General features: G+C 47.1%; 2 protein-coding genes across 2 annotated transcripts in view; both read right to left on the bottom strand.

The window, feature by feature from the left end:
• gapdhs (glyceraldehyde-3-phosphate dehydrogenase, spermatogenic) overlaps nt 1–7,934 on the bottom strand; it is a 15,042-nt gene extending 7,108 nt beyond the window's left edge. The window contains exon 1 of the mRNA XM_036539889.1: nt 7,896–7,934. The gene's annotated coding sequence lies outside the window, so the exon portion shown is untranslated. The remainder of the gene's footprint in view (nt 1–7,895) is intronic.
• Nucleotides 7,935–12,422: 4,488 nt separating this feature from the next.
• On the bottom strand, nt 12,423–23,904 carry LOC118784318 (potassium-transporting ATPase alpha chain 1). Its single transcript, XM_036538511.1, has 23 exons — nt 23,893–23,904; nt 22,419–22,541; nt 22,189–22,248; nt 21,639–21,842; nt 21,343–21,456; nt 20,762–20,896; nt 20,442–20,559; nt 19,368–19,636; nt 19,048–19,246; nt 18,710–18,819; nt 18,491–18,625; nt 18,021–18,213; nt 17,107–17,282; nt 16,585–16,721; nt 15,708–15,858; nt 15,073–15,241; nt 14,740–14,894; nt 14,121–14,244; nt 13,354–13,499; nt 13,060–13,193; nt 12,751–12,852; nt 12,537–12,628; nt 12,423–12,451 (listed from the first exon to the last, which is right to left on the bottom strand). The coding sequence occupies exons 1-23, from the start codon at nt 23,902–23,904 to the stop codon at nt 12,423–12,425; spliced, it is 3,087 nt and encodes a 1,028-aa protein (XP_036394404.1).
• Between the last annotated feature and the right edge of the window lie 3,560 nt (nt 23,905–27,464).

Genomic DNA, 27,464 nt, shown 5'->3' with positions numbered 1-27,464 from the left:
ATAGTCTTCACCCCCACAAATGAGGGGTTTCCCACAATCTGGCACCACTACCTGGAGCACTTCTTTGCTTGGCAAAGTGCCTCCATTTTAGACTCACAAGGAGCGGAATACTGAACAAAGGCTGGCTGAGTCCAGTCCTGCCAGAACTCACACACCACCTCCCCCTACACACCACATCCCCCTATACCCCCCCCCCCCCCACACACACACACACACCAACCCCCCACACACCACCTCCCCCTACACACCACATCCCCCTACACCCCCCCACACACACACACCAGCCCCCCCACACCACCTTCCCCTACACACATCACCCTACACATCACCTCCCCCTACACCACCCTCCACACACACACACACCAACCCCCCCACACACCACATCCCCCTATACCCCCCCCACACACACCAACCCCCCACACACCACATCCCCCTATACCCCCCCCCCCACACACCACCTCCCCCTATACCCCCCCCACACACACACACCAACCCCCCACACACCACCTCACCCTACAACCCCCCCCCACACACCAACCCCCCACACACCACCTCCCCCTACACACCACATCCCCCTACACCCCCCCCCCCACACACACACACCAACCCCCCACACACCACCTCCCCCTACACACCACATCCCCCTACACCCCCCCACACACCAGCCCCCCCACACCACCTTCCCCTACACACATCACCCTACACACCACATCCCCCTACACAACCCTCCACACACACACACCAACCCCCCACACACCACCTTCCCCTACACACATCACCCTACACACCACATCCCCCTACACCACCCTCCACACACACACACCAGCCCCCCCACACCACCTTCCCCCTACACACCACATCCTCCTACACCCCCCCCCCCCACACACACACCAGCCCCCCCACACCACCTTCCCCCTACATACCACATCCTCCTACACCCCCCCCCCCCACACACTACCTTGTCCTACACACCACATTCCCCTAAACCCCCCCACACACACACCAGCCCCCACACACTACCTCCCCCTACACACCACATCCTCCTACATCCCCCCCCACACACACACCAGCCACCCCACGCCGCCTTCCCTCTACACACCACATCCTCCTACACCCCCCCCCAACCCACCTTCCCCCTGCACACCACATCCTCCTACACCCCCCCCCCCCCACACACACACACCAGCCCCCCCACACCGCCTTCCCCCTACACACAACCTCCCTGCTATACACACCCCTGCCTTACATACCATCTTTACTGTGTGTGAAAAGGCACTTCAGAGTAGGTAATGTATAGTATGTACATGTGCACTGCTATGCAGGTTAGTGCTTGTACAGCCTGCATTACTGAAAAATTGTCAGTGATCAGTAAAACAGGTTTGGTGCAGAAAAATGCAGAGATAGAGGCATATGACAGAGGGGTTACACAACACAGGCCTAAAAAAACAGGGAGTGTCAGACCTCGGGGCAGCAATACGCCAGCTGTCTGCCCTTATAAGGATGGAGGAAGAGAGGGGTCACGGAAGGAAGGAAGAGGTCCAACCAGAACACAGGAAGTTAGAGGACCGCACGCGTACGGCTGTGTTACAGACACACTTTCTGTCACAGAAGAGGCACTTCAAGAAATATCTACTGAAACTCAAGCACACTGGATGTGACAACTTTTTATTCAAGCAGAAAAGGCCTGTATGTGTACTGAAGTGGGCTCTGGTAAGAAAGAACCCAAAAGCCCTTACTTCTGCAAATCTGGGAAACTGAACAAAATCTCGTAACAAAATTACAACTCAACTTCTAAAATAAAATTTCTCCGTCCTAAATGTACCGGACAGCTGAAAGTAGTCAGACTCAGGACTACTTACGGTCATTTTGTCAACAGAGACAGTTAAATTAAGTAAACTTTAACAGCTCATAGCCACCTTTTGAAGTGATGCAATAGATATTTCATTTCATATCCCTCCTGATCCAAGTTTAACTTGGCAGCAAAATTCCCCTTGTGGACCATCTGTTTACTGAAATGATCTAAAAGGTCCCCTTTAAGGGCAGTACTGGTGACAGTTTGGTACACTGTGACTGCCAACATGTCACCATCTTTCAAATCATCTGCCTTCATTTCAGAGAGACAGTATGAATGGAACCCTCTGTAGCAGGGGGTATATTGATAAGACCCAAGGACACTATTGATTTGTCTGGTTTAAAACATCAGATCATGTCCGAACAGCCCAGTTAAAAGTAAGCTAAGGACAACTCTCCACAGCTTCCTGACCGAGAAAGCTATGGAACTGTTTCCCAACAACCAGCAATCACACCCACTTCAAACAGTGAATGAGACTAACATTTTCGGATCATATTCACTGCAGATTCACTGATGTTCCTGGCATTCAGAATTAAAACATGGATACAATTCTGCACAGAGAAAATGGAACAGCTGCAGATATTTAAAAGCAAAAAGGCAACTTGCCCCCACGTTCCCTTTAGTTTCCCACTCAAAGTGGCCTAAAATGGCTCCACTCGGTGATTCACGCATCAGTGACCCCGCCTCCCAATGTGAGCAAGACTCATGCCCCCTAGTGACAGACACCCCAAACTCACAGACTCCCCACCCAATCAAATGGATATAAATAGGTCCCTCCTATGGTGACTGTCTGGGTTTCATCAAGGGTAGTTCTAGCCCTGAGCATGGGCACAGACCTCAATGCAGCCAACAAACTGATTTTCAACAGTGAATAAAGGGTGATCTGATAATCACTTATGCTCTACTGCATAAGGGCTAATGGTGTTTATATTTCACAATAGTCACTTTCTACAGTTACTAACCTGACTTCAGGACGGTTTCAGCTAAAGAGCCTTCTTAAACAGAGATGGGACAGCTTTCCTGGGGAGTGTGTTCTGTGGGGATGCAGGCAAAGCGTCAGCCTGTATGAGGACACACAGGATTGCCCTTGCATCTGGCTGAGAGCTGTGGCAGACGACCTGATAATCTTCTAATCTGTGCATGCGCATGTCAGTGCTCTCCTCAGCACTGTATCTATCCCTGCTGGATTATCATAATCTCAATCCACCTTCCTGTACCTCTTTAAAGCACCACAGAATGCAAAGCACCAGAGTGGCTGCTGAAGATGAGTCTTTGCTAAGGAGAGCCCTGCAGAACTGTGCACCGATTCGCCACCAGCCTCCTGCAGCCAGACTAGCCACACTTAACTGCATTATAGAGCTGCTTATTGCTGGCTGTGGGACAGTCACCGTAATTTTGGGATATTTTGGATGCTTCCAGGCTGAGATGTGCACAGCAATTACACCCTTTAAAAACACAGGGGTCCATGCAATGCAGTCATGTGCGCACACACACCCTAACCCTAACCCTCACCCTAACCCTCACCCTAACCCTCACCCTAACCCTCACCCTAACCCTAACCCTCACCCTAACCCTAACCCTCACCCTAACCCTCACCCTAACCCTAACCCTCACCCTAACCCTCACCCTAACCCTCACCCTTACCCACTCAGCAAACACACTCAGCCCTTCAACCAAAACCCCGCTGATGACCTTGAAGAGAACTACACTGTGTCAGAATGTCTCCCCTACCATGTGCCCGCCCCCCCGCCATCCTGCAGAGTGCCCCTGAGCACAGGGTGTCTTCCTGCTACCGTCCCGCCCCTCTCCCCACCTGAGCACCGAGTGTCTTCCTGCTACCGTCCCGCCCCTCTCCTCCCCCTCTCCTGTGTCCCTGTCTGCAGAGCACCTGCAGCTGATCTGTCAGTCCCCCTGCAGGCAGCAGTGCACACTGACATGGGCTGACCAGAGCAATGCCAGAGTCCTGTCAATACCGGCCCTGTTATCAGACTGCCTCTCGGAATCCGGGAAGCTCTGCGTTATGAACTCAGGGGCCGGGACTGCTGGCCATGTAGCCGTGAGTGGTGTTAAACACAGCAACAAAACACCACTGTTTACAGACTCAGCGCTAAACTCAATCACCCTACAATCCCCTGCTCAGGACAGACTGAGCAACCAGCTACCCACAGTCACATGGTAGCACACTCTTTCTATTAGGGCTGTATAGATATTGATTACATTATTTAAGAGGGGTCTTTCTGAGAGAATATTTATTAACCAACCTAGGAGTAGCCTGTAATGTTTCCTTAAAAAAAATAAAAACATATACGCTTCTCTAAATCTTTATTTAGTATTGAACTGTAACACTGGACTGGACTGTACCCCTTCACTGCATTCCGAACACATCTGCGAACACGCTGCCGTATCAGGTGCTGACCTCCCCATCATCACAGCCCTCTGCCTGCTGTTTGTATCATTAAAGGTGGATATGGCTGAATGCTGGGTCAAAAAACCAGGCACAAGAAAATACACTGTTTTCTAGCTGTACCTGTCAGGACACATTGATCAAACTTTTTCCATTTTTTTTGTTTCTCTTGTGTCTGCATATACTATGGATTGATCTATTATGCAATGCTTTGTCTAACAATAATTGTTGACTGACTTCTTTTCAGCCAGATGGTCAAGTAAAGCTGTTATTTTTATCACATGAGTTCTAACTTTGTTCTTCCCTTTGGGCTACTGACACTTTAGAAGCACCAAAATAATATATTGTTTGGAGACAGTAGGCACGTCGATATTTTTCCAAGTTCAAATGCATTCTTTACCATTCAAATCAATGTCACAAGGTGGCAGTGACCTTCAACATTCACAAAGGGATGCTTTATATTAATGCCAGTTTTTACATGCTAGGAGGATGTAATGAGAGGGCCAAAAAAACAAAATAATTGTGTGTGGGCTACAGTGCTTTCTCTGTCACAGATGTTATGTGTGTGAAGAAAACAATATAAATCCATGCACATGTTTTGCAAATATTAGAAACACCTGAGCCAAACTGAATGAGAGATACCTAGCTAGTAAGCTAGGAATAAAACCAAGTTAGTGAGGACAGGAAGGCTGTGCGGAGGGTTATTAACACCACCCAAAAAATTATCGGCTGCCCTCTGCCCTCCCTGGACGACATATCCAGATCCTGTTTTCTCAGTAAAATTAAGGCCATCACAGGAGACCCCTCACATCCTGCCTATCACCTGTTTGATCTGTTGCCCACCGGACGGCGCTTCAGGTCAATCAAGTCTCACACCACCAGACTAACCAACAGCTTCTTCCCCTGGGCCATACGGACTGCTAACAAACACTGACAGCCCCCCCAGCTATTTTCCTGTCCAAAGTGGGCACACTCCTACACAGTATTTCCATATTTTTTCTGTCCTGCTTGTGTATCCCCTCAGTCATTTGCTACACTGAGGAATGTCCTTAGCTGAAGAACCTCTTCATGATCAGGCTGACAGCAGCCCGGAGCAGCGGTGCCCTGGATCGTTTGTGGCCGTTCTTCCCTCCGCAAAGTGATTTGGTAAAAGAGAGCCCAGGATATGTAGGCCAGTCCCCCCAGGGGCATACAGACAGCCACTGATGCAGAAAACCTCCAGTACAATAGGACAAAAATAACAGGGACGAAGCACAGAAGGCCTCTATTTGGACATTTATTGAAACTTTTCAAGCTTTATTGGCAATAAAAATTTTGTCAGCCCATTGTCCTTAAAGGGAATTGACGACATTCTTGGAGTTTCTGAGAGGAGCTGTGAGCCACAGTACAAGCAGCCAGACATGCAGTGAGAGAACTGTAGTGGGGAGAGGCTGAGGGATATTGTACCTGGCAACAGAGATGAGGGCAGCCATTTTGATGAAGTCTTGCTGTGTCATTCTGCGACCATTTAGACTAACAACAAACTGGGCTGGCACCAGCAACAGACAGAAATACTGTGACACGTCTGTCTGAACAGGGTCCCGGACAGACAGCTGTCCACCACCTCTGCAGCACCCCCCTCCTGTCTGCCCATGAATAAATGATGTCCCCTGGAAACAGCGCAGGGGGGAGAGGGGAGGGTGAAGCAGCACAGCACACCTCACTGATAAGACAAGACTTTATTAATCCCGAAGGAAATTCTCCCACCTCCTACTTGATCTCCTACCTCTACCAAACAGAGGTAAACCCCCCACCCCCTGTCAGGTCAATGAAACACTGTTTTCACACATGTGTAAGTTCATTCAAATAAACTGATCAGTTTTACAGATCAGTTGCAAAACATGCAACCATAATTACTCATATGGTAAACTGCATAAAATTCCCCAGTCAGAGGGGCATTCCTGCCAAGGTACATGCAAACAAAAAAAGCCACAGCTCGTAAGCTGTGTGGATATAGTGACAAAGAGCAAGACTATGGGTTTGTCACTGCACCCTAAAAAAGATGAATCAACAAGCAGTTATGCTCTCTGCACAGCCAAACCACATAAAGGACACGACTCAGAAACCAGCTTCCTACTGATTCACCAACGCCAGAGCAATTAGTCACCCGGAGTTTCTACTGGGGGCTGCGCACGTAGGCAAAGGCGACTGTCTGGAACGTAAGAGCCAGTAGGCAGGATGTAAATTTTAGTTTTCATCTCGTTTACCCAGACTTACTAAGAGGGACTCTTAGTTCTTAGTAAGAGTTCTCCTGAAATTGCATGAATTTCGTAAGTTTAAAGTTGTCGATGGTGTGCAGATTCGGTCGTTAGATGCCTGTTCCTCACGACAGCGCGCGCCTCCGCTGCTCTCATCTCCATCTACCGCGAGGCCTCAGCGATGACCTTCACCGCGGATATGACCTTCTTCAATGAGATCAGTCAATTACAAATTACAAACTTCGACGGATAATAATGCTGTTTAGCAAACGTATGTCATATAGCATCAACCACATAAACGTGCTGTTGCTTAAATCCCCATTTTGACTTAAATTTAAACGACATCTTATCTAGCTACACAGACGGATGCGTCAAAATGCCATTAGCCATCGGCTAGCTTTCTGTTTGTAAGAATATTACAGTCCATCAATAACATTTAAATGCTGCATCTAAATCCGGACTGTTGCGTCACACACCCACTTCGGAATGGTTAATAGCCTGCAGTGCAGGCTGGCCAGCTAGCCATCTGGATACATGGCTGTTCCGCATCTCTGCCTCGCACATCGCCTTGGCCTTGCGCGGTCATTTTCATTGTCTCAATTATATCATAAAGCTATTCATTTACAATTATAATACCTATACGAGGTATTCAGTCAAATAAAGATTAGTTGTTCCTGTTCCGTCTTGTAAGGTTTTAAGTTGCACGCGCACGGCACATTCTAGAATGATGTGACGCAACTGAGGAACTCATAGCGAGGAGTGCGCGAGGCACGTACATTCCCGGGATTTCCTGTGCAGATTTGCACTCGCTGCCTTTGCATCATCTGAGTTATGGCTGCTGGCTAACAAAACTGGAAATAAACGCGGCGGAATGCGCGGCTTCCTCGGGTTTGCGAGATGTCCAGTCCTTTACGCTCGTCTTGAGCAAAGACCCCTCCCTCCAGGGCTTCACATTCTACACTTTGTTCCTAAGACGGCGAGAGTTCTTTCCGCAAAATTGCTAGCGCGCTACTCGACGCCCATATCACGTTACTTCATCAATGTAGAGATCATAAATACCATTGCATGAATGAACACATGTTTCATTTTTTTATTTTACAGTATACTTATTTGGTAGTCCATCTATTGAGCATATCGCAATTACAGAAATGTGTTCGGGTCGATTGAACAAGATTACATAGTCACTTCCCTGTTGTAAAGGAACATCCCTTCCTCTATGCAGCCAGCTAGCTAACTAGCACCACTCATAATTTTCCTCACATTTCCCTCTCCCAGAGACAGTTTCACGAAAACCCTAAAATACTAGTAACTAAACACTTAAAACTAGAAAATGAATTCGTTGCTGACGTGATCGGAATGTATTTATGTACGCCTTCTCTCCGCGTCGCGCAGTTCCCCTTACCTTCTCGTGGGATGCTGCAGTGCGTGTGCAGGTTCCGCCTCTCGCCTCCCGGATTTATACCAGACACGTGCACCTCTAGTCGTCCTGGAAACCTGACGTCACATCTTCTTCTGGGGATCCATTTAGAGCAGTAACTGAAGCACGAGAGAACAGTCACGGCTGCTATGGAAACGCAGGCAGGAGAGAGCCAAGGGCAACTTGACTAGGAGGATGCGCACGTTGCGCAACCCAAGCAGTGGCACGTTTGATGCAATAAACTAGCCGGGCATTGCAATTTGTTATCAACGTGGCACACATTAATTTTAAAATACGCTGTTTCGTTTGATTACAGTAATAACAAGAGACCCTGCAAGATCGAATAGCAAATCCCTTTCATCGTGAGCGATCTGGTACAATCTAATAATATGGAAACTGCTAATAATTTTAGCCAATGCCAACTTTGTTCCTTGTTCCTAAAAGGCTATAGTACCATGGCGGCCTGCTATGATAGACTCATACTTGTAAAGATTAAGTTCATGTTATGTGGATTCCACTGTCAGACTAATAGAAAATTAGTCTGAGAAAATTAGTCTAATAGAAAATTAGTCTGAGAAAGAATTTATATTCGATCATTAAACGAAATACTGAACATTTTTTATTGTTTTAATTATATTATTGTGCTGTTTTAAACGAGACATGTACATCACAGCTATTCAGCAGAGTCAAAACAGAACGCGGAGCTGATGGGTGTCATTTTGTTCAAAATTCAAGGTCTACTTTTTTCAAACAGAAGCAGTTCATTGTGACAAAACCGCGAGGAAGCCGAACGAAAATGACGATCTTGGAATGTCATGCCGATGGTGGCACTTCACAGATATCAGATGCAAAATGGAACGGTTGTAAATATAAACACAACCTTGGTAAAGTCCACTCTAAGTCCAGTTTAATTTCCATGATTTTGTATGGTATCCCATATACCACGTGTATCATTGCATAGGCAACGGCGTATTACTGTGGTACACACCTTGGAACATACAGGTTGGCGATCGTAATAGCGTGATGTAATTGAATTCCTGGCTGTACAGTGCAATTACTTTTGTGGTGAATGTATCGTAAAGTAAATACGATATTGAATATGGTACATTTTGTTTTGAATATAAATGTTTCAGCTACTAGCAGATTAGCCTACATGACAAACAACATGTTAGACTATTTGCATTATATTGTTGTCAGAACACTGTGTGCATTAATACAAAATACTCTATGTTACCTATATTCCTGTCCCCGGACAGATGGGACCGCTGTTCTGTCAGCACTCGGCGTGTAACGCCGCCGACCGGCAGATCAAACTCAGTGAGAGGTACTGCATGTTCACGCGCATACATTGTAAAATATTAGTTTTCCGGATGTGTGTTTATTTCAGTGAGAATATATTTGATGATGTTACCTGACGTGTTTTCTACAGACATTGGCATATTGTTTAAGGATGTGAGTAAAACACATATGCAGGCATAGTTTCTCTTGAGTACAGGCTGTACTTGTGGCGGCCATTGGTGCACGCCACGCCGTTCACGTAGCGCGCGGCTGCAGTCACGGGGACACATTGACTAAGCGCGAGTGCAGCAAAGCCGCAATGTCCGTTCTGTAACCATGGCAACGGCCTGGACTCACACTCTGCACGAGCTAACGTTAAATGTTTCCTAATGAGGCTTCTTTTTCCGCTCAGACGAAACCTTTTTTTATCTTTAGCATCATCTTCTTGACAGGTTGTTTGATTTCATGATGCTCGTGATGTTTCATCATCTCAGTTTGACAGCGAAGCAGGCCTATGCCCTTTCGCAGTTCAGTGCCAATTTTGACCGACCTTGAAGGAAAAGGGCTGTTTGTGTTACAATAATAATATTCGACTAGTTTAACGTTATTTTGACTGAACAATGCAACTTTAGCCTAATGCGTGTCAGTCGGCACCATCACCAGCTAAGTATGCGTGATGTAGTGGCAAGATTATCAAGGTAACTAGAGATTGTACCTCTCCCTTTTACCACACTAAAAGAGACAGCTATCCAGCAAATCTGAGTTGAAGAATACGTTTTAAAACGGGTAAATCAAGTGTGAATAAAAACTTTCAAACCATCGCTAAATGTTCGCTTGATTTGATTTGTAGTTAATATAGTTCGTTTAGCTTTGCTACAGAACAGCGTGCCGTGCCTCGAACTCGTAGTCCAAGGTGAACTGGATAATCGGTATTTAATCATAGCGCATACTGTCTATGCACTGTCATGCACAGAAGTTTAAAATAGTCTCATAATCTACAAAAATAAATTGCCGTTGCCTCTCTTGATCACAATTACGTTATTTTGCATTCAATAAGAGAAAAAATAATTGTGAATTACGAGTTCTGATATGATCTAAAACGCATAAGGGTCTTTGGTCTCTGCTGATGCTCTGTCCAGCCGCGTATGTGTGCAGTTATGTACTTTAGCTTCGTAAATATCTCTGGATGCATTTTTCCACGGTGGCACAGGAGGAGCCAGGCTACCATGTGCGGCCAGCCCGTATATTTCACTCATACAGTGTAACAGCTGCTCCCCTGTCTCTTCGAGGTCACGTGTCCTGACTCTGTCTGCCTGATGTTAGCTCCGCCTACTGGAGGCAGTGGTCTCATACATGAGAGGAAACAGGCCTTGTGATCCCTGCACTGCAGGCCTGCAGGCTAAATGCCTGTCACTGTGATAACAGCCTCAGACATCTCTGCCTGCTCTGGCTCATTAAGAGGACAAGCAGTATGCTGCCATCAAGCTGCCATCCCCTGCCCTGAAACAGCAGCAGCTGTGAGGACACGGTCCCAGCCCCGTCTGCCAGCCCTCTCAAACACAGACGTCACAGCAGCCTGTCTGTCTTTCCCTGTACTGCGTTAAGGAAAGTTTAAAATCTTTGATTTATTCCACATTATTACAATCATTATATCATTATCAGAGAATTGTTATCGTTATGTTATAATAATATAAATATTATTAATAAAGTACACTAACACACATATATAATTATAACAATTGTGTAATTATCTGTGAAAAAAAATTTCAACCTATAAGATGTGAGACGTTATAGGTACATCCTACAGGGAAAAAGAGCCTATTCAACTTGCTTTCACTGAACAAGAGGATGACATTTACCATGACAGCTGCTGTTATTTACAAAGTGTTTCCTTTGTGTGATTTGAGACAGATTTGAAGCAACATGGACATACAGTTTTCCAGCCACTTCGCTCCTGTAGATGGATAAATCACTATAGCTGCGGCACCCACAGCTATCTGAGAAATTCAAATAGTTTTGCTTCCTGTTGGGTGGAGTTACTCTCACTCTCACTCAAACATTTCATATCTGCTGGCTTCATTCTGTTGAGTCATCCAGCTGGGGGAGTGTCCCAACTAGCCAATAGGAGCTAAGGCCCAGCTCCAGTTTGATCTCTACGCCAATAGGAACAAGTAATTTTGTTTCTAACCACCCAATGAAAGTTAGAGTCTAGCTTACAAAGGAGCCATGGCAGAGGGAGTTTGTGACAAGAATAACTGGCAAAATAACCATCTTCAGGGCGTCACTACTCACAGTGGCCACTGTGTAGAATGGAAAAAATTAAGCTTAAATCAACCTGAGAAACTCTGTGGTTACTGCAATTTGATAAAGAATTTTAATTAAGTATAATAAAGTCTGTAAGGTACAAGTGAAAGGGTATTTGCAGTGTAAAATGTTTTGTTGGTTGAATTCCAGGTGAATTTGTTTGCCATATACCAAATAAAGATCAATATCAAACAAAGACAAACATACACAATATATTATTTTAACTGGCTTTATTTGTAAAAATGCAGTGCACACAGATGAAGCTTTGGCTCTGCCTTTCGGGCTTAACAAACATGTCAGGCCTCACAGAAATACCAAGGAAAACTTGGAACAGGGACAGAATTGCGGTTAAGCACAGCCAAAAGGGAAAATATGGATGATTAATAACACACAATAAAAGAGCATCAAGAAAGGCAGCACAAATTTATTTTGATTAAAAAAAGACAGTTCTTCAAAATGATCAACCAAGCCCATTGCAGTCCTCAGTTCTGTCTAGATATTTGTCCAAATGCCTTTAAATTGTATTGAAACTCAGGGTACATCAAGGAATGCATACTGATGAAGAGGATGTGGCTCCTTCATTTGTGTTTGGGCACAATGCAACTTTGAGGGAAATGCAGTAAAATTTAAGCAAAATGGACTGAACCTGATGTCTGGGATTCTCTCATTCCCAGAATGCAGTTCCCTGCAGAGTCAGAAACACTGAGGTGCATCTATCAGTCACAGGAGATAATAATCTAACACCCCCATCCTGGAGGCTTTAATGAAGGAATTTGGGAGCCTGTGTGGGTCAGGACACTGTGTGGGTATTAGTGGGACTGGAAGGGGTTTCGGCTCAGTCACTGCAGTCTGAGCAGTTGTGTTCAGTGAATATTACAGACACATTCCTGTGATGAGCTGGAGTTGAACCCTGTGGATAGTCCTCTTCTCTCAGTAATACAGCTCCTGATCCCACCAGCCTTTTAGATAAGAGTGAAAGTTAGCGTCACCATTGCAATGGAATGAGAACATGAGGGCTGAGAGAGAGGAAGCAGAGATACTCACTCCCAGGATATCTCCGAACTCCCAGCTTTCTGATCTCATCATAGACGAAGATTAGAATTCCATAGGGCAAAGGAACAAACCACCACTGCACTCTGCAGGGAGAGAAATAAGGGACAAACCAACATGACACAAAAACAGGGTAGGCGAACCTGAGAGTCTCTGAGAGCAGCCATGGTGTGTCCACCCAGCTCATCAGAGCAGAGAGGGGCCTTACCGGATGGGCATGAAGTTGAAGATGTTGGGCATGCCTGGGCAGTAGCACAGCAGGTTGCCCAAACACAGCTGGAACACAATGGCTGTCACCAGCACCTTGTTCCTGCAGGGGAGATCATGCATTTATGCAGAGAAGCGTCACATCAGTACTGCTCTCTCTATCACCATTCACATGAACCTAACCCTAACCCTCACTGCTTAATGTTTTACAGCATTTTCAGCTGTTTATCACTAAGCTGCATCCATTTAGCCACTCATAGGGACTCATGAGTACAGAGACATGTGCAGACACACAGGTATCTGCACCGACCTGAAGAAGCCCTGCTGGAACACAGACAGTCGGCGGGTTTTCCTGATCAAGACGTCAGCAATCTGGCAGATTTCAATGCTGACGAAGAAGACAGTGTAGCAGGTATACTCCTGGTACATACGCTGACCGTGCGTCTGAGGGGGGTAAAACCAAGGAAAAACAGATATCAGTGTAAATTCATCATTTATCTAACCCCTACCAGCAAGAAGTGCACCATACACCTTAGCCGTGGAAGTTCATATACACCTGTAACAGGACATCCACGCCACACACAGACGCAGGTGCTGCACTCACCCACTCCTGGCCATAGCTGTCCTGCAGGTCCTGCAGGTGAGTGTCCTCCCACTGGGACCGGAGCCCCACACACAGCAGCGGGAACCAGCCCTCCTGGGCCATGGCTGTGAAGTAGTCAGTGAAGCCTGCATAGGACTGGATCGCCCCTGCAGCAGTGAGGGGAAAGTACGGTCAGACTGCACACCAATGCATGCTCAGACTACACACCTACACACAGTCAGACCGCACACCAATGCACGCTCAGACCGCACACCTACACACGGTCAGACCTCACACCAATGCACGCTCAGACCGCACACCTACACACGGTCAGACCATACACCAATGCACGCTCAGACCGCACACCTACACATGGTCAGACCGTACACCAATGCACACTCAGACTGCACACCTACACACGGTCAGACCGCACACCAATGCACGCTCAGACCGCACACCTACACATGGTCAGACCGTACACCAATGCACACTCAGACTGCACACCTACACACGGTCAGACCGCACACCAATGCACGCTCAGACCGCACATCTACACATGGTCAGACCACACACCGACGTATGGTGAGACATTTAAACAATGTTATCCATTTATACAGCTGGATACTTATTGAGACAATTGTGGGTTATGTACAGTAGGTACAGTGGCAGTGTCCTGTTGGTGGGAATCCCACCAACAACCTTTAGCCCCGTACATGCATGCTCACGATACACATGTCATAACACGCATGTACAAGCTTACACAAGCGTCAACAGATGTACAGACTCACCGATCTGGAAGTAGGAGTATACCGCCAGAGCTTCATTCACCAATCTGTCTCTCCGCGGGTTTCTGGGCTTCAGGTGCATGATGTCACTCTCTGCTTTCTCATACGCCAGAGACACAGACGGGAACTGGCCAGTAAGAAACCAGAGGGTGGAGTCAAACTGAGCCCACAGAGAGAACTACAACACTCTCACAGACAGGCAGTGCACCCTCACAGAGAGAACTACAACACCCTCACAGACAGGCAGTGCACCCTCACAGAGAGTCAGAGCACCCTCACAGAGAGGCAGAGCACCCTCACAGAGAGAACTACAACACCCTCACAGAGAAGCAGAGCACCCTCACAGAGAGAACTACAACACCCTCACAGACAGGCAGCACACCCTCACAGAGAGTCAGAGCACCCTCACAGAGAGAACTACAACACCCTCACAGACAGGCAGCACACCCTCACAGAGAGTCAGAGCACCCTCACAGAGAGAACTACAACACCCTCACAGGCAGGCAGCCTACCCTCACAGGCAGGCAGCTCACCCTCACAGGCACTCAGTGTACCCTCACAGACACAGACAGGACAGGCTCACAGAGCTCTCACAGGGGCAGTGGGGCAGAGAGACACTCACAATGTCAGTGGCCAGTTCTATGAAGAGGATGGTGATGCAGCCAAGGGGCAGGGGCACACTGACAGTGATGTAGATGAGGTAGGGAGTGAGCTCAGGGATGTTCTTGGTCAGGGTGTAGGCGATGGACTTCTTCAAGTTGTCAAAGATCAGCCGGCCTGAAGAAAATGCACTCATTTACAGGTGTGTGTATCAGACCTTACACCCTACTCCGCATCTGGGGCCATTCACACTTTAGATGTGGGATGTAATACCATGGGAAACATTTATGGAAGATGACGACAGTTCCTCTCACATAATCATGGCCTGAAATCCTTCTCTTGCAGCCAAACCTACCCTGCTCCACCCCGGTCACGATGGATGCAAAGTTGTCGTCTAGCAGGATCATGTCGGCAGCGTTCTTGGCTGCATCTGATCCAGCGATCCCCATGGCGATACCGATGTCAGCCTTCTTCAGGGCAGGTGAGTCGTTCACACCATCACCTGTCACTGCCACAATGGAGCCCTGAGATGGAGAGGATGGAGAAGGAAAGAGAGAGAGAGAGAGAGAGAGAGAGCGCACAGTTTACACATATTCTTACCTTAACACCTCTCACTTGCAAGATAAACTCCTCTGTACAAATTCTACATGCTGTCTAACAGATGTTTAACTGAGCCTAAGAGTTATTATTAAGTAAACCAGCTAAACCATACCACAAAACCCCTGAACCTAAATGCTATGCCACAGTTACATCATCAACTCAACCACCCTACAATCCTGAGAGCTACACTACAGTGATGTCAGGATAATATTAAATCAAATCGAACTTTTAGATCTTAGAACAACATAACCTCGGGTATATGACAGATGCCCTGCGCTATGTACTGTAAGTCTTACATAGGGTCATCTACTACTGCTACTGCAGCTGTACAGGCCAATGGGAATAATGTAACAGTGGTGTTAGGGAGGTGAGAGAGGGCTGTAGGATCACCAGGCGCTGGCAGCTCTCCACAATGATGAGCTTCTGCTGGGGTGAGGTGCGGGCGAACACCATCTCTGGGTGATTCTTGAGGGCCTCGTCCAGCTCGTCGCTTGTCATGTCCTTCAGCTGCCCGCCATTGATCACACAGGCACGTGCATCTCTAGGAGAAAAACCCCACTGTGTGTCATTCAGCTTCTGTCGCTGATGAGAAGTCCCCATGTAACCCCAGTCATCTGTGGAGCCATCCATCGAAGCCCTGCTGCAGCTGCTGTAAGGACTGGGCTTAGCTTCAGCTTCAGCGTCAGTGTCAGTGTCAGCTTCAGCTTCAGCTTCAGCTTCAGCGTCAGTGTAAGTGTCAGCGTCGGCGTCGGTGTCGGTGTCAGTGTCAGCTTCAGCTTCAGTGTCAGTGTCAGCTTCAGCTTCAGTGTCAGTGTCAGTGTCAGTGCCAGCTTCAGCTTCAGTGTCAGTGTCAGTGTCAGTGCCAGCTTCAGCTTCAGCGTCAGTGTCAGTGTCAGTGTCAGTGTCAGTGTCAGTGTCAGTGTCAGTGCCAGCTTCAGCGTCAGTGTCGGCTTCAGTGTCAGTGTCAGTGCCAGCTTCAGCTTCAGCTTCAGTGTCAGTGTCAGCTTCAGTGTCAGTGTCAGTGTCAGTGTCAGTGTCAGCTTCAGCTTCAGCTTCAGCTTCAGCTTCAGTGTCAGTGTCAGCTTCAGTGTCAGTGTCAGTGTCAGTGTCAGTGTCAGCTTCAGTGTCAGTGTCAGTGTCAGCTTCAGCGTCAGTGTCAGTGTCAGTTTCAGCTTCAATGTCGGTGGCAGCTTCAGTGTCAGTGTCGGTGTCAGCTTAAGCTTCAGTGTCAGTGTCAGTGTCAGTGTCAGCTTCAGTACAGACCCACCTCTTGTTGACCTGCTCCACAGGGATGCGCAGTCTGCTGGCGATGTCCTCCACTGTCTCACTGCCCTCCGAGATGATGCCCACGTTCGCCGCAATGGCCTTCGCTGTGATTGGGTGGTCCCCTGTCACCATGACAACCTGAGGGGTTAAGGAGAGGGCAGTGAAGGGGATATTGACATTCGAAGGAAAGAGTCTTACATTTACTGCAGGCATGATTCCCAAGTCGGCTCAGGGACAGGCCAAAGTGCATCTTACACGACTGCAGTTTGAGGAGATTTTTGATTTTTTAGATGGAGCTCCTCAATACTGGTCCTGGAGGGCAGGAATCTGCTGGGATTTCTAGGTCTCTAAATATGTCCCCCTTAAGGAGGGAAATAGGCTTATGGACACTAATTCAACAGTAATACAATAAAGTAATTAAGGGCTTAAGGAGACTGTGGGCCAGAAACCCTTCAGCCTTCTAAAAATGAAGCGCTATCCGCAGGTTTTTAGCAGTCTCAGTTCCACGGCCTCCTTCTCGTACCCGGATCCCAGCAGTGCGGCACTTCATGACTGCATCAGGTACAGTGGCGCGGGGCGGGTCAATCATGGAGATGAGCCCGGCAAAGCACAGGCCAGATGTGGGGAAGTTCATCTCATCCGTGTCAAAGTGATACCCTCGAGGGAACTCCTTTTCATTCAGGTAGATATGGCAGAAACCTGGGGGTGGAACACAAGCATGGGGAGGGGTCAGACAGCAAGATTAAATGTCATTAAATGCAGACCTTGTCATTTTTGGCTTGTATTTGTCCTTCTCTAACTGTCCTGATTCTCCTCAGTGCATCCCTGTCTTTAAGGTATCCAGGTGTCAGCACGGCGGCTTCTTAGGCGGCTTTGTTTTCGCTGTCCATGTGCTCTTGTTTACTGTTTTCCCCTGTGTTCCAGCCCTGCCCTGTTCTCCGCCCTGTCTCCGCCCACCTGTGCCTGATCACCGGCCTGCCTGCACACCTGCATCTCATTCCCTCATCGGACTCGCCCTATATATTCCCTGTTTGTTGAGTGCTCTTTGCTAGTTTGTCTCAGTTCATCTGTTGTGCTACAAGCTGCTTGTCCTGTTTTGCCTGCCTGGTCTTGTTGATTTTTGCCTGTTTCTCTGACGTCGTTTTTTGGATCTGTTTTTGGTATTGTTCGCCGTGATTTCCCTGGTTTTTTGACTTAGCCTGTTCAGACCTTGTTTTCGGATTTCGATTTGAATTCATTAAAGTCGCCTTGTTCATCGTGCCTTCCTGTCTGCGCCTGAGTCCCTGCCTGAGCTCCCTGACATCAGGTATCTCAGGGAGGTCTTCATGATTATTACCCTCCTCTCTTCTTCTGCCATCTTGACTACAGTCTCAGGCCTTTTTTCCCTGTTTAATCTACAAACTACAGACTGGGTGTCTTTCCTGCTCTCACTCTTACCCAGCACTCTCTCTCCCAGCCCTCCGAGATCCATGTAGGCCGTCTGGAAGGCCTCCCTCCACTGCTCATCCAGTGGCAGCTCCTGGCCTTTGATCAGAATGGTGGAGCACCGCTCCAGGATCCTCTCTGGCGCCCCCTTCATCACCAGCAGGTAACGCAGGTCAAGCGGGTCTTCCAGCTCATGCACCGATAGCTGCCCATCACCAGGGGGGAGAGTGAGTCAGGAACAAACAGAGGGGGTTTCAATGAAGTGGCCTCTATGTGCAGTAGAGTATGAACAAAGACACTGAAGACCAAATGCAAAACCCACTGACAGGTCAACCACCAGGGGGCGAGAGTGAGTCTTTGCAGACATGACTGAGGCGGGAAGAAAAGCAGAACAAGACACTCATGTCTAGCAGACGCGTTGTGGTACTTTGTCACCAGCAGGTAGTGCTGAGATTAGCCACCAGTGGGAGTTTGCAGCTCACCTGGAATTTGTTGGTGGAGTTGAAGGGGATCTCGCAGACCTTAGAGAATCGGCTTCTGAAGTCCATGATGTTTCCGATGGTCAGCTCTGTAAATTTGAGCAGGGCGGTCTCGGAAGCATCCCCTACCACTATTCTCTGTAAAAGAGAGTGAAGGGGTCACCCCCATTTCCACTACTGCAGCATCCACAACCCAACCCAATGTCTTTCATTCTCACTGACCTTAGGGATGGGCACAGACTCCTGATTCGGTTTGAAGATGGCTCTGTTACACAGTCCTGCCACTCTGGCCAGTGCTCGCCATGTCTCAGATGACTGGTCAAAACTTTGACCTTCATAAAGAAGGAACACACCCATTCATTTACACTGACATTCATTCATTTGTCCAATGCTTTCATCCACAGTGGCTTATATTCAAGAGCTTGACTGTTAGTTGCACAGAAACACTCAAATGCCTAATTGTACCTCATTTTGCAATTACTATGAGTTCTGTTGATGGGCATACCACGGGGGCCACTGCAGGGGTGTCATAGGCAGAATCACACAGCTCTTCCCCTCACCTGATTGGTCCTCAGTGGTGTCGGCAGCGTGGATCTGGTTGTCGAACCACAGGTGAGCCACGGTCATGCGGTTCTGGGTCAGTGTGCCGGTCTTATCGGAGCAGATGACGGAGGTGGAGCCCAGGGTCTCCACAGCCTCCAGGTTCTTCACCACACAGTTCTTCCTGGCCAGACGCTTGGCGGTCAGAGACAGACACACCTAGGGGGAGAGAGATGGGAGGAGCTACGCAGTGACCCCATGATGGGACGAGGTTAAGAGGGCCAGAGGATGTTACTAAACTACAGCCCTGTTAAATGCCTCAGATGGTGTTTGCACTCACAGTAACAGTGGCTAGCAGGCCTTCTGGAACATAGGCCACAACAATGGCCATAAAGAAGATCATAGCCTCGAGGAATGCGTAGCCAATGAACATGGCTACCACAAAAAAGGTGAAACCGAAGAAGATGGCCAGCCCAGCGATGATGTCCACAAAGTGCTCGATTTCGATGGCAATCGGAGTCTTCTCGTTTCCCACCCCTGAGGCCAGACTGGCGATGCGGCCAATGATGGTGCGGTCACCTGTGTTGATGATCACACCTGTAGCTACTCCTGGAAGAGGGAGAAGGAGAAGAGTGTCACTTCAGGAGTACGGAGAGAGCACACCCACTCACTGACTCCACCTCACTGCAAACAAAAATTCAACTTGGTTAAAGGTTACGTTGTAGTGAATATCTTGGGTCATGTGGTATTTGTCTGTCAATGTTTGTGTGCATATGAGTGTGAGAGTGTGTGTGAATGTTTGAATTGTGTGTGTGAGTGAGTGTGTAAGTGTTGGAGGTGTGTGTCTGTGTGTGTGTGTGTGTAAGTGTTGGAGGTGTGTGTGTGTGTGTGTAAGTGTTGGAGGTGTGTGTGTGTGTGTGTATGTGTGTATGTGTTGGAGGTGTGTGTGAGTGTGTGTAAGTGTTAGAGGTGTGTGTGTGTGTGTAAGTGTTGGAGGTGTGTGTGTGTAAGTGTTGGTGTGTGTGTGTGTGTGTGTGTGTGTGTGTGTACGTGTTGGAGGTGTGTGTGAATGTGTGTAAGTGTTGGAGGTGTGTGTGTGTGTGTGTGTGTGTAAGTTTTGGAGGTGTGTGTCTGTGTGTGTAAGTTTTGGAGGTGTGTGTGTGTAAGTGTTGGAGGTGTGTGTGTGTGTGTGTATGTGTGTATGTGTTGGAGGTGTGTGTGAGTGTGTGTAAGTGTTAGAGGTGTGTGTGTGTGTGTAAGTGTTGGAGGTGTGTGTGTGTAAGTGTTGGTGTGTGTGTGTGTGTGTGTGTGTGTGTACGTGTTGGAGGTGTGTGTGAATGTGTGTAAGTGTTGGAGGTGTGTGTGTGTGTGGGTGTGTAAGTGTTGGAGGTGTGTGTGTGTGTGAGAGACTGACCCTCCAGGCAGGTTGTGGAGAAGAAGGCAATGTTACGTGTCTCCAGGGGGTTCTCATGGGTGCACTCTGGACTCCTGGTCTGTGGCTCTGACTCCCCAGTCAGGGAGGAGTTATCCACCTGAGGACAAAGGTGAGAATTACAGTCAGGGAGGAGTTTATCCATGTGTGGACACAGGTGAGAGTTACAAGTGGGGGAAGATAATTATGTTTAGTGTGACAGCTGACCCATTAACTCTAAGACTATAGTACCTGTATGTATTGTTGTATATGGCTGTGGATGCAGGAATATGTCTGAGCTGAAAGGCTGTTTGGGGAGTTACCTTGCAGCCCTGTGCTGTGATGATGCGGATATCTGCTGGTACACGGTCCCCTCCCTTAATCTCCACCAGGTCTCCCACCACAAGCATGTTGGCATTGATCTGGTTCTTCTGCCCGTCTCTGATAACCAGGGCTTGCTGAGAAAAGGGATGAGAGGGAGGGTTACGGTATCTGCAGTCATAGCACATAGTATCTCACGGCCACATTAGGGTAGATTTACAACTTGCATTTTTGGTTAAACCCATAAAAAACAAATACCAAAATAATAACTGGCCAGTCAACTTTGATATTCATACAAAAAGTTTTTGTTTACTTTGTTTTGTGTATACACAAACATATATTGTGTATTTTTCCTTAGCTTACAGCAGAGCAAACACTATGGAGATTTGAATGGGAACAGAATAAGAGGAACTGGGCACAAAGTAACACTGGAATCACTGCGTACTTTTTAAACTGACAATAACTGCGTTTCGTAATTGTGCTTGCATGCTGGAACAACACGCCTGAGAGGCATGATTCTGCTGAACAGGGATGCTGAATGACTTAAATGAAGAATTTATTGATATGTCATCCACTTCTTTACCTGTGGTACAAGATTTTTGAAGCTTGCAATAATGTTGGTGCTCTTAAACTCTTGATAATACCCAAAACAGCCAGTCACTACGACCACAGCGATGAGAGTGATAGCCAGGTACAGCTGCAGAGAACCAAAGAGAGCGGACAGGATGTCAAAGGTGAACAGCATATGGGGAAGTGTAGCATTCACATCCCTCTGATCATTTCCATTTACACGTCAGTGACTGGAACCATATTCCCTGTGCAGATATATCTCTGCTCTGTCTCTGCCTGTGGCCCTCCCCTCTCCACAGCCCTGCTCACGTTGTCGTCGCTGGACAGGTCTCCCTTGGCGCACTCAATGCCGAAGGCGATGAAACAGATGACGGCAGCGACCCACATCAGGCACTGCAGACCCCCCGCCAGCTGCCGCGCAAACTTCACATATTCAGGGGTTCCTTTCGGGGGCTTCAGCTCATTTGAGCCGTCCCGCTCCAGAATCTGCTGGGCCAGAGCACTGGTCAGGCCCTGCAGGGGGAGACAGAGAGAAACAGGGAGGGGCACAGGGCCAATCAAAGAGGAAGAGAGAGGTGTGTTGGTTGTTGGACCAGGAGAGGTGAAGAGGTGATGGTGAGTTTTTTAGGGGGGAGAGAGGAGGAACAGGGAAAGGGTGAAGTTTGATCAGGAAGGATGACAGGGATCAGGTTGAGACAAAGAGAGAAAATGGAAAAGATATTGAGCTATGATGAGTCTTGATTTTAAAAAAAGTTGTCATAACAATCCATCAAGCACTCATCAAATAATAATACACAGAATCTTACAGCATCCCAGTCTGTTTTTGCCTCTAAGGGCCCTTTCACAGACAGGCTGTTACCTTGGTCACGCTGGTGCTGTACTTTAGCTCCAGCTCTTCTATGCTGATCTCATGATCATCCTGCAATGGCAAGCAGAGGGACACTACGCAGGGCGTCGGATGCACATCCTACTGCTTCGTAGAAAGGAATAATGGCTCATAAAGGTTGCTCTGCATATCAGTATTAATGATTGGAAGGAAAATGTGGCAGTTGAGCTGGGGGTATTTTAAAGAATCTTTCTTTTTCTTACAATGTCCATCTCACGCTTCATGTGCTCCAGTCTCTCCTTCTTCTTTAACTTCTTCTTTTTCTTGATCTTAACATCCATTTCCCCATCCATCTTCTCCATCTCCACAAACATGCCATAAGTGTCCTATAGGAGAGAGAGAGAGTGAGAGAGGAGGGGGGGAGAGGGAGAGAGAGAGAGAGAGAGAGAGAGAGAGAGAGAGAGAGAGAGATCAAGGAAGGGAGAGAGAGATAGAGACAGAGAGAGAGGAGAGAGGGAGTGAGAGGGAGAGAGAGATCAAGGAAGGGAGAGAGAGAGAGGGAGAGAGAGAGAGAGAGGGAGAGAGAGAGAGGGAGAGAGGGAGAGAGAGAGAGAGAGAGGGAGAGAGAGGGAGAGGAGAGAGGGAGTGAGAGGGAGATCAAGGAAGGGGGAGAGAGAGAGAGAGAGAGGGGGAGAGAGAGGGAGAAAGAGAGAGAGGGACAGAGGGAGAGAGGGGGAGTGAGAGAGAGAGAGAAAGAGAGAGAGGGAGAGAGAGAGAGAGGGAGAGGGAGAGAGAGAGAGGGAGAGGGAGTGAGAGAGAGAAAGAGAGAGAGGGAGAGAGAGAGAGAAAGAGAGAGAGGGAGAGAGAGAGGGAGAGGGGGAGAGAGAATGACAGCAAGAGAAGAGGAAGAGAGAGGGACAGAGAGACCTTCTATTGTCATGTAGCAAATTGACAAAATATTTGCATATGTTCATTTCTGCAAATATTACTCACCTGATGACTCCTACCCATTATATTCCTGCATATATTTATATGGTTTCTGACTCTCCTCACCTGCCCAAATGCATCTCTGTGTGCATTTCTCTGTGTTTATTTTTACAGCAAAGACCACCACCGAGCTGCACCCTCACATACCAGAGAACTGAAGTTACGCCATACAAACCTGCAGAAACACAAACAGCAAGAACACGAAAGCTGCTGAGATTACACTACTGAACATTAACAACAGTCTTCAGCATAGAGAAGAATAATGCATTAACACCATAGTGTTCGGCATAGAGAGGAATAATGCATTAACACCGCCGTGTTCGGCATAGAGAGGAATAATGCATTAACACCATAGTGTTCAGCATAGAGAGGAATAATGCATTAACACCATAGTGTTCGGCATAGAGAAGAATAATACATTAACACCATAGTGTTCAGCATAGAGAGGAATAATGCATTAACACCATAGTGTTCAGCATAGAGAGGAATAATGCATTAACACCATAGTGTTCAGCATAGAGAGGAATAATGCATTAACACCGCGTGTTCAGCATAGAGAAGAATAATAAATGATTATGCAATGATGTGCTCTCCCTGGCTAAGCAGCAACAGCAGACGGCAGGGAGTCACTCACTGATCATACAGGAATGCCTCGCCCTCCTGATATACTTTAAAATTAGGACACAAAGCTGGAGAAAGGAGAAAACAGATGGTGAAATGCAGGGGTTTCCCAGACTGCAGATGACCAACCTTTTTACTCATGGTGGAGGCCTTGAAGTTACAGTCTGAGTCCAGGTCAATCGATGTCCAAACCCCAGAGCCTTTTTTCCCCGAAATTTTGAAAGTGTTTTATATCCCCACCCTTGTCACGTCTTTCAAAGAGATCCTCCAAACCCAGAGATCAGGAGGGGTCAGCTTGGAAAGGCTTATATATGCCACTCCCTCCCCCTCTGACACCCTCCCAAAACAGCCATCACCTTTACACGTGCCACCAAAGTCACCCAGCACAGGTGGCTCATGGTGATCCCTCCTGCGGGTAAAACTGCTACACGTCTTATCTGTGTGAACATAAAGGCTTTTTATGTGTGTGATTGCGCTTACTGTATGTGCCAAAGAGTTTTTGCTTTGACTTTTCCTCCATTGTGACTAAACCACATTTCTTGCCACTCCAAGGTCATTCACCTTTCTGCACTTTCTTCTGTTCACACAGCTAAATGGGCCTGAATCCTGCACAAATTCAGCAGGATTTCACATGCTTTTCACAATAATTTCAGTATTCATACTGTGCAGAAATATGAACGGGTACTGGGGTCAAACTTTATGATATTCAGTTCCAATTCAATATTCAGCTTTTAATTCAAATCACCATATAGCATACATACCTTGTCAGTTGAATTTGTCTGATATGAACATTTAGAAACTGATAACTGCACAAACTAGGACAAAGCTGAAATAAAAAATAATTACTCAAGACAAAGATATCAATGTATATTCTTCCTTTGTATAAAGGTCCCATTGGTTCTTGGACTGAAGATGTGCCATGTACACAGCTGAATCAGAGGAAAAGCTGAATGGAGGTGTTTTTGCGAGCCTGGGAGAGCTGCACTGCGCGTCGTGACTGAAAGCTTGTGCCCAAAACTAAACACAGAGCAGCAGCCGAAGCTCGGCGCTCTGCCGTCCATGAGGCGAAGCCCTCAGGCCCCGGGAGGGTCATGAAGGCATCAAAGACTTGATGTGACATTGGAAAGGTGCTGTATAATTTTGTTTTCATCATTTATTTGGCATATAATACTGGGCAGGATGACTAAGGTATATATGTTGTAAGATTTTGGTCCAGATCCCTGAACCAGCTCACTCAGTGCAGCATAAGCTAGCACAGATCCTCTCACTTAAGGTATGCAAATACCTGTATTCATTTGCCTAGATGGCCTTATTGTAAGCACAGTTCTGCTCACAGACTTCAACTGTCACTTTGGCCAGAGCTAGCCATTGCGGCAATTGATACTTCTAAAGAAACCGGTGATGGGTGATTGAGAACTGTTCTGGCTAGGTAAGATAGTCTAATTACCAGACCTCCTGTATTTCACCACCTGTACGCTAATTATTGTCGATACTGATCAAAGCTCTGTATCAGTCTTTTCCACGAAGATTGGAATTGAGCCTTGTTTTTCCTTACAATGTCCAGCAAATAGAATTATAAATCACAATTACTAAACAGTCTGACTAATAGCTGTTTTGCTGCCCTTCAGTTAATAATGCAATTCATGCTCATTGTGTCGGCACAAGCAGCTGGCAGCTGCCCAGGCTGGCCCTCGTTCTGCTCTGTTGAAACAAAGTTATGGGCAAAGGACAGCAAACAGAAGCACTGATAGCTGCCAGCACGGAGCAGAGCTTTAAAATCCAGCGTCAGAGAATAGCATGAAACGGGCTTATCGGAGGCAGGGAGGTCAAACGCTGCTCCACTCATTAACACTGCCAGAGAGAGTGATAGCTGCTGCTGTCTGACCTCATATTTGCGTCACCTTTGCGTCCAGTTGCATTCTGATGGCACAACTGCACTCTGAAAGACAGATTTATAAACCACTTAATGTGAGTCACAATGGAAAAAATGGAATTAGGTGGGAATTTCTGAGCTGTCACAAAGGGTCACTCCCAAAGAAAACAACACTGTATCTGCAGCTCTGTCACTGAGCACCATTTTCATTAACCAAATCCACATTTTCATGCGTATGTATTACCAGGATAAACATACTAAAACTGGGAGGCGCTTGTGAAAGTTAAGTCCATTTAATGAGTGTAAAATGTAAGAAAGCACTATTAAACACAGACCTACAGAGGAAATTCTGTAAATGCAGAAATTTAAACTGACTCCTGCTTGTCTAGAGCCTTTACAATCTGTCTACAGACCTCACAGTAGATGACAACAAAAGGTCATTTGCAGAGATAATTAAGAAGCCTTCAACTAATTGAGAGAATGGCTTTTTTTTTTTTTTTTTTTTGAATAATTCAATATTGTATTTTGTGGTGGACATGCCATTTTAAGGTATACAGGCCCCAAACAAAAAAATAAAGTTGTTAATAACAAGAATCACATGAATAAAAATGGGTGGATGTCAGTTTGCAGATAAAAAGAGAAGGCTGCAGAGAAGGCTGGCCACTCTCCAGAGTCTGCTCCTGTCTGTCATAACTGCCTTTCACACTGAAGAGCTGCTTCCAGACCTGCCGCCTGATCCTCCCTGACCTGCAGCCTTTGACACAGTACATCACTAGTGGAGTCCCTCAGGGGTGATGGCTAATCACCTACTGTGACTGGGCTTCTGCATATTCCAGCTAAACCTTCTCCTTCCCAGGATCTGATCATTACCTGGAAGGCAGCACAGTGTCAGCCTCCCAGGCAGCTGAGAGCCTCAAAGTGACACATGACAGTGGAATGATGTACACTAACCACACAGTGGCAGTCAGTAGAGCCTGCACATCCAATCCTTCCTCACCACCTACTTTACCCAGCTCCTGCTCTAACCCATGGCCCTCTCCTGTCTGACTGCTCCCTGCTCATTGCCTTCCCTGCATGTGATCAAACCCCTGCAGGTCATGCAGAATGCTGCTTCATGTTTGTTTCAGCCATCCTGATCTCCCTCCACTGGCTGCTGGCCATGGCCCGCATCTGTTTTACATGCTGGTGTTAGCCAGCAGGCAGTGCGAGGTTCTGCTTGGCTGTGTCTTTGTTTTGTACAACATTTCATGCTATTTTGTTAAATGCACTTTGTACTAGCTCTTTGTAAGGTACTCTGAAGTCAGTCTGTATCTGCTAAATGACTAAATGTAAATTTAGATGAGACAGCAGCTGTAATCACAGCTATCTGTTTGCTAAGAGGAAAGCCTCTCAAAACAGCCCTGAACCCCAGCTGTATCTTCCTCCTCAGAGGAAACAAGTTTGCAAAGAGCTAAAATGTCATTATGAAGATTATTCCAGTGATGTGGCTATGTGAGCTGTCAAATGTGTGTCATGTGAACGTTCATAAAAGACAGACTGAAAGGTGAATAAATCATTTCATTGCACTTCACTTTACATTGTGAATTAACTTCAGCTGCACACTTGCTTGTGGTGCTGTACTTTTGGTGAAGTACGTGAAACTCCTCATACTTTTATTAGTTAGCTTGCTCATAGCTGGAAATATCTCCTGACTGTGCCCTGGGATTGTGGTCAAAGCTGCAGTACATGTCTCCCACTACCCCAGCTTGCTGTCCCCTCTCGGCTCAGGGACATGAACCAGTCTACTAAGCCCTGAAAAAAAAACAATAGAAAAAGTCAGTGATCTGAG

Source organism: Megalops cyprinoides, chromosome 10 (assembly GCF_013368585.1).
Source record: "Megalops cyprinoides isolate fMegCyp1 chromosome 10, fMegCyp1.pri, whole genome shotgun sequence".
In the NCBI taxonomy this organism is placed as follows: Eukaryota; Metazoa; Chordata; class Actinopteri; order Elopiformes; family Megalopidae; genus Megalops; species Megalops cyprinoides.
Note: the sequence above shows the minus strand (reverse complement) of the source record. Positions and strands in the feature narration are given on the sequence as shown.

Excerpts from the sequence above, each read along its gene's own strand:
- LOC118784318 (XM_036538511.1), bottom strand. Across the intron at positions 21,457-21,638 it reads ACCTGTCCAGCGACGACAAC|CTGTACCTGGCTATCACTCT; the intron begins GTGAGCAGGGCT and ends GGTTCTCTGCAG. Across the intron at positions 19,247-19,367 it reads GCCTGCTAGCCACTGTTACT|GTGTGTCTGTCTCTGACCGC; the intron begins GTGAGTGCAAAC and ends CTCTCCCCCTAG.